General features: G+C 38.9%; 1 protein-coding gene across 1 annotated transcript in view; it reads right to left on the reverse strand.

Annotated features, from left to right (window-relative positions):
* The window catches only part of COL25A1 (collagen type XXV alpha 1 chain), a 465,144-nt gene that overhangs the window by 16,374 nt on the left and 434,802 nt on the right, over positions 1-13,968 (reverse strand). Inside the window, exons 31-34 of the mRNA XM_078069067.1 lie at positions 11,154-11,234; positions 8,589-8,624; positions 6,959-7,012; positions 1,795-1,848 (exon numbers count right to left, since the gene is read on the reverse strand). Of these exons, the coding sequence (XP_077925193.1) occupies positions 1,795-1,848; positions 6,959-7,012; positions 8,589-8,624; positions 11,154-11,234 (225 nt within the window). The remainder of the gene's footprint in view (positions 1-1,794; positions 1,849-6,958; positions 7,013-8,588; positions 8,625-11,153; positions 11,235-13,968) is intronic.

The following is a 13,968-nucleotide window of genomic DNA, read 5'->3' on the forward strand; positions in this document are numbered from 1 at the left end:
TTCAACTGCTGATGTTCAGGGTGTCCCTAATTTGGGGAAGTATTTTGAAGTGCCATTATCAACTGTTGGTTATTAACTTTATACTAATTATGTGTTTTGCTTTTCTGTTTACTTCATGCAGACACTAGTGGTATATTTTATATTGCAATCTACACACACAGCAATATATGCTGTATGCATAACTATGTGCACAGAAAAAAAAGTATTTTTGCTGTTATTGATGATGGAGACCATCAGCATCTATTATAATAGGAAGATGTTCATTGTACATGTATTACTTACATCAAGACCAGGCTCTCCATCTTTCCCCTGCCAAAGAACCATAGTAGCTACATTAGTGTTCCTAAGTTTCATGAATAGGTTATTGTTATTGTTTTATTTAAGGCTGCCTGGACATGCAACACTAGTATTAGAACAACTACTTCAGAAATGTGAAAAAGAGTCTTTATTGATTGATTAGTAATACAAATTTCTTTCACCAAATCAAGTGAAGTGACCATTAATGCTGCAGTTAAGGGTCATAAAAATTTTTTTATTATAGATTAGTTTACATAGCCTGATATTTCGCTGAAGTTTAATGCTTGGCATCCAACTGATCAATCCAGGAATAAGTTGAAAGCACAAATACCAGTTAGTTGATTTAAAAACATACCAGCACTAATAAAATATGCAAATCAATACTGCTTCAACTTGGTAACTTAGTACTTGGCTCATAAATGAGAAAAGAATGTGAAAACTGTTTATTGTTAAGTATAGTTTTAACTTGGCTAGATGTGTACCTTGTCTATAAATTTTGAGGGTGTGTCACGATTTAAAAACTGTTTTTAAGTAAGCTTTGTCAATAAATAATTCCCAGATACAAAGGAGTCACCAGACTGTTGTGCAAGGATTGATAAATTTACCCCCGTGGTGCAGATTATTGGGGCCATGAGCCTATTGTGTCACACAACGGATCCATCCAAAGTTACTGGGAAGTTGCTTTAATTCTGACAATTAGATTTTGAAATCTATTTCAAAATCAGCATCTCTTTCAGCCAGCACTGATCCTGGCTTAAGTTTATTACTTTGGTTCACAAAAACTAAGGAATAAAGCATGTGGTAGGCACACAGGGGTTAAAAACCTTAATATATTATATGTTTCTATTGTAGCCCTACCCTGCCCTATCGAATTATTTATAATTATCCCAAAGGGAATGTTCTGAAGCATGCCCGCAGCCTCAATTTGAAGACTGTAATAACAGAATTTTCAGAAGGCAGGCCGCTATCAACATTCTGCGTTCTAAAGAGGTCTTGTCATTACAGTGCATTAGGTCAGAAACATCAAAGTCATTGTAAAAATCAACGTGAGAAATCACCTTTATTAGCAAGATTAGTTTTAGTAGGTAACCTATGAGAACAGATAAAGTCTGAAGAGAGTTGTCTTAAATAAAACTTGCCCACCCACTTTTGGTAGCGACCTTCTGAGGAAGTGCCAATTATGGGCGTCTAGTCAGATGGTACAGAGAGGGTGTTTTCTGACAGTGGGAGTCCTGCTTTCAGGTTAGGTCTGTTTACCTTGTGGACAATCTCTGATCCTCTCAAGCTCATGATGTGTGTGTGTGTGTCTGTATGTGAGTGGGAGAATAGATGTGACTACGACCCATCAAGGACATGGTAACACTGGTGTTGTGGAGAACTAGTGGATGGTTCTTTGCTCCTCTAATGTGATTAGTCTGCCCCCCCAGGGAAGGGTTAACCGTGCCAGTGTCAGGTCATCTACACATGCTGAAGGTGGAGACAAGAGAGAGAACTCACAGGCAGACCATAGGGTCCTCTGGGTCCGGGTTCTCCCATAGCTCCTTTTTCACCCTAAAATGAAAGCCATAAAGTTCAAATCATATACAAATGCCTATATTCACACACTTTCCCTAATGGCCTGTATATAAAGCCTCCACGTGAGGTACCATTCTATCAAGATTCCAATGATGCAGGCTCTTCTGGGGTCTCTGTCAGTGATCAGGTAAAAGAAACCCACATTTAGGGGCACCTGGGTGGCTCAGTCAGTTAAGCGTCTGCCTTCGGCTCAGGTCATGATCCCGGGGTCCTGGGATCGAGTCCCACACGTCAGGCTCCCTGCTCAGCTGGGAGCCCGCTTCTCCCTCTCTCTCTGCAGCTCCCCCTGCTTGTGTTCTCTCTCTCTCTCTGTCAAATAAATAAATAAACTCTTTAAGAAAAAAGGGAAAAAAAGAAACCCACATTTGCATATTTTATCAAATTACCTCTGAAAGAAGGGCAGTAAGAGTGCTGCAGCCCAGTTGTGCAAATGACTTGCATATTCTGGAGTGCTGTACTTGGGTTTCTTTGGCATTCGTGTGAAACATTTATTTGTTATTCACTATTTTAAGTTACTACATTTTTAAAATATAAGAATAAAATGTCTTTTTTTCCTATCAAATATCTCTTCTTTGGCAGCCTCTTCCTTGGCCGCCCTGGCCCTTTACCAAGGTATATTTTACTTTATAGCCTCCCACACAAGCAGACACGGGTGAGTTTTATTCTCTGTTGAGCTCCTCACTAGAATATGCACACTGGGGGCCAGGGCCTCTGGTTTGGCTCCCTCCTGCATCCTCACGGATCACAGTAGTGTCTGGTGCATCAGTAAATATTTGTTGAATTAATCAAGTCAAATCAGTACAATCCTGTACATGTTTTGTTTCCTTTCTGAAAAAGAGAGTTTAAAAACTTTTGTGCCTTCTTCTAAATGCCTGAGAAGGTAGGCATATATGACCTTCATCACTTGCTCTCCACGTGCCTATTTAAATAGAATCTTTTGCTCCAGCTATAACAATATATGTGATAATGATAATCTTGAGGGCTTATAAAGAATAACGTGAGATTGTTGGTCATCCCATGAATACAAAATAATTATAATAAAGAGATCTTCTGCATTTCAAGTAGTGTTTTCTTCTGCTGCCATCTCCAAAATTAAAGTGTTTGTCAGGATTTAGCATGCAAACTTCAGGAGTAATGGTGATATATACATATATTTTTTTTAGACAGAGAGAGAGAGAGAGCACAAGCAGGGGGAGCAGCTGAGGGAGAAGCAGCTCCCCACTGAGCAGAAAGCCTGACTTGGGGCTCGATCCCAGGACCCTGGGATCATGACCTGAGCCGAAGGCAGACGCTTAACTGACTGAGCCACCCAGGTGATTTATATGAGTGGCCAAAAAGAAGATGTTACCTTCTTCTATCACACCCTTGAAGTTTAAAGGTTAGCAAATCTTTTTCATGGTTAAAATGCAAACTTCCTCTAGTAGCTGCGTGTACTGATGCAAGTATTATGCTGTGTGTTTCTGTACTCCCGATTCCCGTGTGAGCAAATTTCAAGTCACTATTCACATTCTTCTTTCTAAACTTAGGGGTTGGTGGGACTAATGAGCACTGTCACCTAGAGGCACATATTGTGTAGGGAGAGTACCGAAAATAAATATGATAAAAGCTTGTTGAACTTCTACTCATCATTACTTTAGGTTTATTACCGAGAGATCAGCCATCCCATTCAGGAAGGTGGCCAGGTTTTGAAATGAAACAGATTTAAATCTGAATTCCAGTTTGGCACTTACTGACTCTGTGGTCTTAGGTAACTTTCTTAACCTTTCTATGCCTGAGTTTCATTGGCTGTTAGATAAGAATAATACATATTCTGCAAGAATTTTTCTGAAGATTAAATGTGATTGTAAAATATGAAATGATATGTCACCAAATGATATGTCCCAAAAATAGTAGCTATTGTCATTAATATACAATTAGAGGTCTTGTTTTTAACAAAAAGGGTTTGGCAACCCATTTAAATTAAATTTCTTTCAGTTTGATCTGGCCGTGTGATTTATGATGTTCTAAAGATTTTATTTGTTTATTTATTTATTTTAGAGAGAGAGAGAGTGCACAGAAGGAGAGGAAGAGGGAAAGAATCTCAAGCAGAATCCATGCTGAGCACAGAGCCCGACGCAGGGCTCCATCTCACGACCCTGAGATTGTGACCTGAGCTGAAACCAAGAGTCAGACGCTCATCCAACTGAGCCAGCCAGGTGCCCCTATTTATGATTTCTTAAATGGTGGTGGTGGTGGTGTATATGTGTTCGTGTGCAGGGGAGTGGGCGGTGTAGTAGGAGGTGGGGGCTTTAAAAGGAAAGCTCACATAACCTGGAGTAGGTCTAGTTTGAAAACTCTCCACAGATTTTTTTGATATAACTATTCCCTTTTTCCTCCTCTGACGGAGTACTTTCAGCTTTATTGTGTTTTTAAAACGTATACACCATGGCTTGTTTGAATTAAGTTGTCAGTAAAGCACTTGTCTGTGGAACTGCTCTTATAGAATTGCTCACCCCAAATAATTACTTTTAGGTAATGTCAATTCCATTTCACTTGCCAGTGACAGCTTCAGAAGTGGACACATGCCCCGATTCTGGCCAATGAGGTGCTGGGGCAAGTCTGAGGGGAGGCCATGGGGAAGGTTTGCTCGTGCTGCTAAGGAAGAGACACGGGAGAAGATGATGTGTGTTGGTTCTCTGCGGATGCCTCACCGGAGGGGAGGCTTGTAGGGACTGTGACCAGCTTGCGTGATCAGAAGACCAAGCCAGCATGTGGAAAGGGCACAGAAGCAGAGCCGAGAGTCCCTCCTTTGAATATTTTGTTATATAAAACAACGAATTTCTCTATTGTCCTAGCCATTTTGAGTTGGGATTCTGTCACTTAGAGTCAAAAGCATCCTTGAAAATTTTTAATTTGAATATGAAATATGAAACGAAATAGGGATTTGAATTCTCCTGGATTAAATAATTCTTGAAAAACTTCTGAACCTCTCAAATTTAACACCCTTCACAGAGTTCCAAAGCAGTTAAGGCCAGATGAAGAAATCAGCTCAAGGCAGGGAGACCATCAGGTCCTTGAAGGGCTCACGCTGTCACTCACGTATTTGACATTACTGAATGACACTGTAGAATGCCTGGTTTCTTTTAGGCCCGTCTCATTTCTTTCAGGCTCTTTAATTTGCATGTCTACACTGAGGAATTCTTCTCCAATGGATTCCTGATTCCTCCCTCTTTAAAACTGGAAACTTTTCCAGGAGAGTCCAGATGGCACCTCAGTCAATTAACTTGGAGAATCGCACTCCAGTTTAGCACTTTGGGTGAGGGGCACTTGGAGAGTACTGATACATGATCCGGTTAAGATAGTTAACGTGCTGAGTAAATACAAGTGTAACACTTTACACTGCACACCATTTGACTTGAACTATGTCTTCAAAAATTCTTAGCGACTTCATTTGCTCTCGCTGAGACCTGATACTCTTGTGACACTGTGGAGCTCGGAAGTAGCAGCTGATTTACCAAACGGTAAACCCTCTTGAGCCCCAAGGGCATCCTGCCAAAAGACTACTTGAGATTTGCTGCTCCATTTTTAGTACATGGGCTGGATTTCTTGACACTGCTTGAATGTGTCAGCAGCATGAGGCTCTTCACTTTTAAATATTTTTAATTAAGATGATCTTCGTAAGTCGGTTTGATTTCAGAAATCAGACAATTGCAGAGTCAGATGATTTATTCCTTTAGGACTCACCTCTTTCTAGAAGCATTCTTGGATAAAGCCAGACTTCCTCATCATTGTACGTACAGTCTGTGCTATTTGTATTCACTTTGGTCTCATTATCTGGCTATTTCTTGCCGATATTTTTTTCCCTCTGCAATTAGATTGTAAACTCTGCTAGGTCAGAGAAAATAGCTGCTTCCTTTACAGTATTGAGTAAATATATATAGTGTAGTAGTAAAAGGTTATAGGATGACGAATGCCAATTATGATGGCATTATTTATTAAATTAGCAAAATAGACTACACAAATGGGAGGAGAGTGCTTCCATTCTACACTAGGAGTACACTGTCGTTTTATAGATCATAAAATGTAATAAATATTTACTGAATGAAGGAACTCATTTTATAGAACACAGAATTATGGAATTGGGATGGATGCCAAAGAAATCACTCTGTGGCCCTCTATTTTTAAAGCAAATTACCCCAGACTGAAGAAACTCTATCTAGTTTTAAAAAGACTGCAGCTCGCACAATGAATCATCCCAACATTTAGAAGCCCTTACTCGTAGGACACTTTCTTTCCGGCCTCTCCTGGATGGTGGGGAAATTGATGACACAATTCTGCTCAGACACAGAAAAAGCTTCCAAGTTTCCCAAAGTGAAGAAAAGAAAAAGTGGGAGAAAAACAGAGAAAGAGGGGAGAAAAGTTCCAGACAGATGACCAGCTGCTGAGGCTGCAATGCATTTTTTGGTGTCAGATATTTATCTTCTGCTCTGAAGGTCTTTTTTGTTTTTGTTTTTGTTTTTTGTTTTTTTTCTTCTCCCAAGGATATGGAAACAGGGCCTAGCAATAGGGAGGTTAGTGAAAGGTTTTTGTTCTATAGTGCGCTGAAATTATTTCCTTATGGCTAAAGAAAGGCAGCCTATTCTTTTGCTAAAAAAATAAATAAATAAAGGAGCATGTGTAACTGTGTGGAGAAGAATACTTAGGTTTGGTAATTTCCTTTAAAAAATAAGTTATAACTTACTCTGAATGAATACAGTAGCTTTATATAAAAGATTGTCAACCAAATATGTAGTCCTGGATATTTTAGCCCCATGGACTTCAACTTTCTGGATTAAGGCCAAATGAAAATATCTTCCTTATGGGTTAAGAAGGAATGGTCTGAGCTATTTATTTTAGCTATATAGATGTATGCATGATTTTTGATTAAGGCAGCCACATTCTATTTTAATCAGTGTGAGAACTCTGATTAGGACTTAAGATGGCATATTTTCATTTAATATTTTAGATGGTCCTTTTTTCTTCTGGGGAATGAACAGTTCAACTAAAACAGAAAAGCCACACTGTGTTTTCTTTGGGTCACAGCTCAATAACCTCAGGAGCAACTTACTCTTTCTCCTTTGGGACCTGCGGGGCCATGGGGTCCCATAGGGCCATCTGTACCCTAAAAAAAAAGAGATAAAAATAAGATAATATGAGACATATCCCAAGGGCCATAAGAAAAGCAGTTATAACTCATCCCGGACTTTTCCTGGGTGAATGACGCCTTGAACGCAAGTAAGACGACTCATCTGCTTTCAAAGAGCTCTATACTTGATTCTTTCAGGCCAGTGGTTTCCAAGAAACTCATGCAGAAAGGATGAGTTATGTAACTGCATATTTCAACGAAGGGCACAGACGAGAAGATGGAAGTCGGATTTAATTATATACCTCCTCCCTGACTTCACGGAACATCTTCAGGAGAGAAACGGAGTCGTTTTCCCCTCATACCACTTCCCCAAGTCCATTCTCCACTCACTGTCACCCCCACGCTCCTGGGCCACGAAGCTTTGTTTTCAGCTGGTTAAGAGGCTTGAACGGTCACACAAGTGGAAAAAAATATGAAATAACCGAGAACAGTATTGAACTGTCCAAACCAAACTTCCTTCGGCTCTGCGGGGAGCAGCGGGGGGCTTAGAGGAAAGGAGTGATTCTCAGAGGCTCTGCTGCTGCTTACAAGACACAAACCCGGCAGCCGGCTGATTTAATGGTGTAATTGCCCCCTGGCCTCCTGGTGCAGGATTAGGATTTCTGTCTCAGACTGAATGGACGTGGGAACACTAGGTCCAGTGAAAACAACGACTGCCTGAAGCAGGTTTTTAGAATTGAAGAGCTTGGAATTTCTTTTTGATTCTTAGACATGTAGCAAGGACTTCAAGTAATTTGCTCATTTTCAGGAAGACTGCGCTTATTTGCAAAGAATTTGTTCTAATATTTGCAAACATAGGAACTATTCCAGCACAGGTTTTTAACATAGTATTCCTATTTATGTTCTAGTCTTCTTTTTTTCTTCTATCAGAGCTTTGTGATATGAAATCATTTAGGGCTTCAACCCATTCTGATGTTGGTGAATTCTCATCCTCTTATCTGATCTTTTTCTTACTGCCTGAACTCCCAAGTTCATCTTCAGAAGACTTCTAAATACTGATTATCTGTGGCTGATATTTAAGAGATGGAGCTGTTAAGAACCAAAGAAAAGAGACAAAATGACAGAAGACAGACAGGTCTTTCGATGAACAGAGATCTGAAAGTTAGTGTCAAGGTAGAACTTACCTTTTTAATACGAACAGAAACATAAAAGGAAGAGCAAATTCAAATAAATTCACATTATTTTGATCCCTTCAGAGGAGCTTGCTCATAGAACTATAGGAAATGTCCATTAGTTCTGGAAAAATTTGTCTGGGATTCTAAGACAGTGAGGCTAATCAGACTGGTCATTCCTGCCACCTAGCAAGTTTTCCAGCCCGGAACTGGGGCTTCCGAAGGATGTCCTGCAGTTTAGGTTGTGAGTCAATCAGAGCTGCAGCCTCTGTTCTGCCCACCTTTCCCTTTTGTACCACATCTTTGTACACCTTCTCCTTTCACTCCAGTCTTATGTCCCCCTCATCACGTGATGGGAGTACATGGGGCAAAAGAGTCTGTCCCGAAGCACAAATTCATAGCCACAAAACATGTTGGAGCAAGATGAGGTACTGACTCACCCGGGATCCTGGCTTTCCGTCTAAGCCAGATGCTCCCTGTGTATTTGGTTGGTAGCAGGGTTGGTGGGTATGACACGAAGGACAAGAACAGAGATTAGTATGAGGTACTGATGAACAAATGTAACGCTTCAAACAACATCATACACAGTCACGGGGTTCTGGGATGGATATCACATCGCTACAAATTGTTAGTTTAAAAAAAAGAAACAAAACACGTGACAATAAACACCCCACAGATGATGGCATTTTAATGACATTTCCATTCGACAAATTCTTGTTTAGAAATCAAGATAATGAGGTTTATAAAGCGGGCTTTAAAGTAGTTACTGGTAACATTCACAGACTGCTAATTTCCATATGATACACATTTTCTAAAGAGTGTACTGTTGACAATAAACTTCTTTAGGTTTTGAAAAAAACATAATGGCTGATATTTTAAGAAAGGGCTCATTATAATAATCAATCAAAGTTAGCATTTCAGAGGAGAAGAAAAAGGCTCTAGTTTTTCTTGTTAAAACAGCACTTATGAATAACAACTGCAGAATTTCACCATGCCAAAATGACTGTGGATTTTACATGAACAATTCTCATTGTTTTCCGGGTTTTCTTACTGTGTTCACATTAGTTACCACTAGAGGGACTTCTAGGAACAGGAAAAAGCAGGAAAAAAATTTCATGAGTCCAAACAATAAATAACTGTCACAAACAAAATTGTTCCTCAATTCACTTCAAACAATCATTGCATCAAAGTCTGAAGGGGAGATGCTTTAAAAATATAATGTTATTCTCAGGCAATGCATGCCTTTTTTTTTTTTTTTTTTTACCTTGAACTCCAAGCTATGCATAGTGTATGATTAAAATATGACATTTTCAATGCTTGTTTCAAGAATAAGCACAATTACTTCTTTGAATATGTCTTTTGTATCTCAAAACTCAAATACTGATTTATAGTCCTTTAAAAATATTGATTAAATCAAGGAGTATTTAAGAAAGACGATACACTAGCCCTATAAATTCTCTTGGCAAGGTTGAAGAACTATGCTCCCATTTTATGCTTCAGATATAGTTAATAATAAAAAATGGAAGAAAAAATCTATTCCAGCTGCAAACTCTACCAATAATGTTATACTATATATACTAGGATGTTTTTAGTTTTTTATTTTACAATTTCTTCTGTATAGTTCTATTATGAGTCAGACTGTAATTGCAAAATGCATCTTTAGTTAGCAATGATTAAAATTTTTAAAAATCTGTGTGGTGCTTAATGCTAACATATGTAGAGCCTTGACTAAATATTGCATAGAAATTATCACTAGCTCTAACTATGAAATTAGGGCAACCTTTAATGAAATCAGATTGAGGGTTTAATAAAACAGAAACCCAAACTTCCTTTTGCCTTTTGATACTTTGTTCAGAGTCACCATTGTTATAACATTTAAAAACAAATAGGGAGATGGTAAAATTTTGTACTGATAGTATAACATTATATTTGTTTGGAATGTGAATTAATGACTCACATATATTATAGAGGTATTGTGCCTCTAGTCCATGGTCTAACTGGTGTGATTTAACCTATACTCTAATACAAGGTTTATATCATTCACTCATAAACGAGTACATATTGAGCATCTACTATGTGCCTGATCTAAGGCACTGACTATTGAGTAGAATACTTTAGAACTTAAAGTACCAACATTTTTTAATATGTTAAAATATGTGTATAAACTATTTTCTACCAATTTTATGTCTTATTTTAATAACGTAATTTATAATGTTCTTTACTGACTTTTATCTGCATTCACTGAATAGTCAGCATGCTAAAATCTTGAAACTAAAACCTCATATTTAACAATCATTTTTAAAAATCTCTTTTTAGTTATAGGAAGAAGACCAGCATAAAGTGCATACAAGATGAAAATTCCCTTTTCACTAAAAATAAAAATCTCAAAAAATAAAAAATAAAAAAATCTCAAAAAAAATCTCGAAACTACTGCAAAATACTTCTTCCATCCTGTCCACTGTTGCCAAAAGAACCAGGTAAGAGGGCATTTTCAAAACAAACAACACAAAACATTTAGACCATGATAGGATTGATTAATGTAAGGAGCCACAGCACTGACCTCACGCCAACAGCAATGGCCAATTGCATACCTGCCACCCAACAGAGGGCTACAATTTTTGGTATCAAAAGAGAAAAAAAACTGAGGGAGGATTCTGAACTGCACTAAATTATTAAAACATTTGGGAGAAATTATGACATAATCAGCACAATGCTTTTTTTTAAGGGCAGGGTGATGGGAGAAGAATCATCTGTGTTTAAAGAGGAAGGTTGGCATGTATGTAATTGAATGACAGAACACTTATAGCATCGCTTGTCATGCGGTCTTCCTCTTACACAAGAGCAGGCATCAAACAAAACTGGGCTGAGCTCTGCTCTAATAGAATATGTTTTCCAGTCACAGAAATCTCACATGTAAGATAGTCACCGAGTAAACCAGAGTTGTTACTTAGGGTAGAAAGAAAAGTCTGAGATTTGCACTGAAATGGAAAGTTTTCTTTACTTACTGGAAGACCAAGGGGTCCTCTGTCACCCTTTTGACCTGGTTCACCCTTCAATCCTTTAACACCATTTAACCCTGGTTCACCCTAAATGCAAAAGCAAATGCCAATTTTGGTTGCTATCATGGGTGTTTCAACTGCGAAAGAAGAGAGCCAGTCTCTGAAATGGTTGCAGATTCCAGTTCTAGGTAACAGCAGAGTCAGGCTAGACTTGTCTTGCATCCATTCAAAATTCATTTCAGACATTTAAAAAAAATTAATAAACTGAAATTGACAAATAATATTCTAGGAAGCAAAACTCCTGAGCAAGTGTACTCTTTACAACTGAAATGCATATGACTGAGTTCCACAGTTTTCAGTTCTATATCAGAGAAACTGGTGTTATGCGACCTTGTTCTCACCAAGCAAATCAAAGACAGAGTGGAGGATGCTGAAGGAGGTTCAGTAGGAAAAACCCACTCTGCTGGAATGAAAAACTGGAATATGCAGGACAGTGTTATATACAGATATTTTAAGCCTTTAAGCATTTTGCCCTGGGGAATGAGCTAGAAATGTAGCAGCTGATGTTTGAAGTAGTGCCATTTAGTGAGTCCTCATTCACTGACATTGCCAAGTCAGATCCCTACATGGATTAATCCACAGAATAGACAACAAATAGCTAACCCCAGAAGAGAATATGAAGACCACAGTGCTTAAATGTAATTTTACTAACTGTATTTCTATCCAATGTTAAAATAAAGAAGGATGGAATTTAACCTCAGGTGACATTACAAAAGTCAAGGTAAGTGAGAAATTCTCTTGACTCTGTTATTTAAAAACCTAAGAATACAGTACAACTATTTTCTATCAGAAGCAACATGTTAAGAGTAAGAGTTCTGACCTGTCCACTTTTCAACTTTTAAGTAAAGGCATTAATTTCATCACAAAAGTCTGGAAAGATTTGTGAAAGGAAGACGCAGTCTCAAATACCCTATAGAGTCTCGCTGGGTAGGAGTGGGAGCGGGGAGGGAGTGTGCTTCTGTGGCAGGAGGAATTACTAACCTTGGCAGTATTTTCCCCATTTGTCTGACTGAGGGAAGTCAGTGTGATGTTTGTTAAACACAGAGTCCAGGGCCCCACTTAGCGTTGAACTTCCAAAGGGGTCACAAAGTAATGAACACATTGGCATGACCTAGTGGGTTCTGGGGATTCTGAAGGCAGGATGTTTGCTGTGCTGCCACTATAGGAAGTCCAAATGTGCTGTGGTGGGTGAAGTGTGATCCGGGGAATGTCCCAGAGCTAAAGTCAATGTGAGGTTAAGGCCAAGGCTCAAGAGTCAGCTTTAGTTAACTGGTCTCAACTTGAGATTGATGGCTTTGCCTGTGTGTGGACTTTCCACTAGAGGTCTTGTGATGATGAATAGGCAGGGCTGTCTTGGTAGGTCATGAAATTCTGTGGTGAGGAATCATACATTGACACAAGTGGGCATTAACTGAGAAGGTGAATTTATAAACAATCAAATGTAGTGGCAGAAAGACCAAATTCTAACTCTGGACCTAAGTTCCAGTCCCAGATCAGTCATTTAATTAGCAGTGTAACTCAGGGAAAATAATCTAAATTTCATAGGCCTATAGTTTATCATCTGTAAAATCAAGGAATGAGCACAGGTAATCCATAAGGTCTTTTCAACTTTATGATTTTCTGAAATCTATGATTTAAGTGGTGCCTTGAAATCCAAGGAGAAGCCTAGAGTAGGAACTACTGATTTAGTCCAGAGTGGGGAAAAGAGACCCAGAGAGGTTTAGATAACTACCAAGACCACAAAGCTGATAGACGGGCTCTCTCTTCTGACCGCCAGAAAACAATGCCCTTACCCCAAACTATAATCCATACTTCTGAGACATTGTCACACACTGCCCTTACTAGAAGATAGGGTGTTCTATGAAGAGGCATGAACTCTTCCCATTCTTGAGTGAGTCACCTGCCTGACCCCAAAAATGAAACTTAGTTTTCTGGGGTCAGACCAATACTTCTACACTCCTAAAGTTGGGTGGGCCAGGGGAAGCCTACGCTTTCTCATTTCTAGCTCTTGCATTTATGTGTTCCCCTACCTCTCACCATTTAAATGCACCCACTCTCTCCTGAGGAGCTTTCAAGAGTGCTTGAAGCTTCTCTCATGCATTTTTCCCCTTGAATTCTTAAATTCAGAACAAAGCATAAAATCACAAGATGCTAACAACTGACATTTATTGGGTGTTTATCGACAACTGCACCAGATATTTTGCTTAAGTATCTTATAAATATACCTCATTAAATTATCACAACACTAGGAGGTAAGTTGCCTAGTTGAGTAAGCAAAGGATCAGAGCAGGTAAATAGTCTGCCCAAGGTGACACAGCCTATCAGTGTCAAAGCTCAGATTAGAACATAGGTACTCATTACATACGCTCTCTAGAAGAAGGAACCTTTCTTTCAGGGCTCATTTTAATCTTCCAAAATGTCCTCTTGGTCTACACAAAAGCAGAGAACAGATGCAAACCATCTTTACAACATAAACTGCACTAATTCTGACAAGGAGGGGTATTCTCTATTGTTTTCTTGTTAATCCAGAGTATAAAATACATGTAAGTGATGTAATCTTCTCTTCACTAGAGCACACCTGATCCACCCCACCCCATTCTAGACCAGTGATCTCTGGGGGAGTACAAAATTAAGATGTTGGATAGTCAAAGCATTTAGATGCAGTACTGTTATATGACAAACAAGGAGTATCAGTAACATCTGAATCTGCAACTAACGATACATAATAAGAAAGAGCATCTGGACTAGTCTGAGAATCTCA

This window comes from Halichoerus grypus, chromosome 3, assembly GCF_964656455.1.
Source record: "Halichoerus grypus chromosome 3, mHalGry1.hap1.1, whole genome shotgun sequence".
Classification (NCBI taxonomy): domain Eukaryota; kingdom Metazoa; phylum Chordata; class Mammalia; order Carnivora; family Phocidae; genus Halichoerus; species Halichoerus grypus.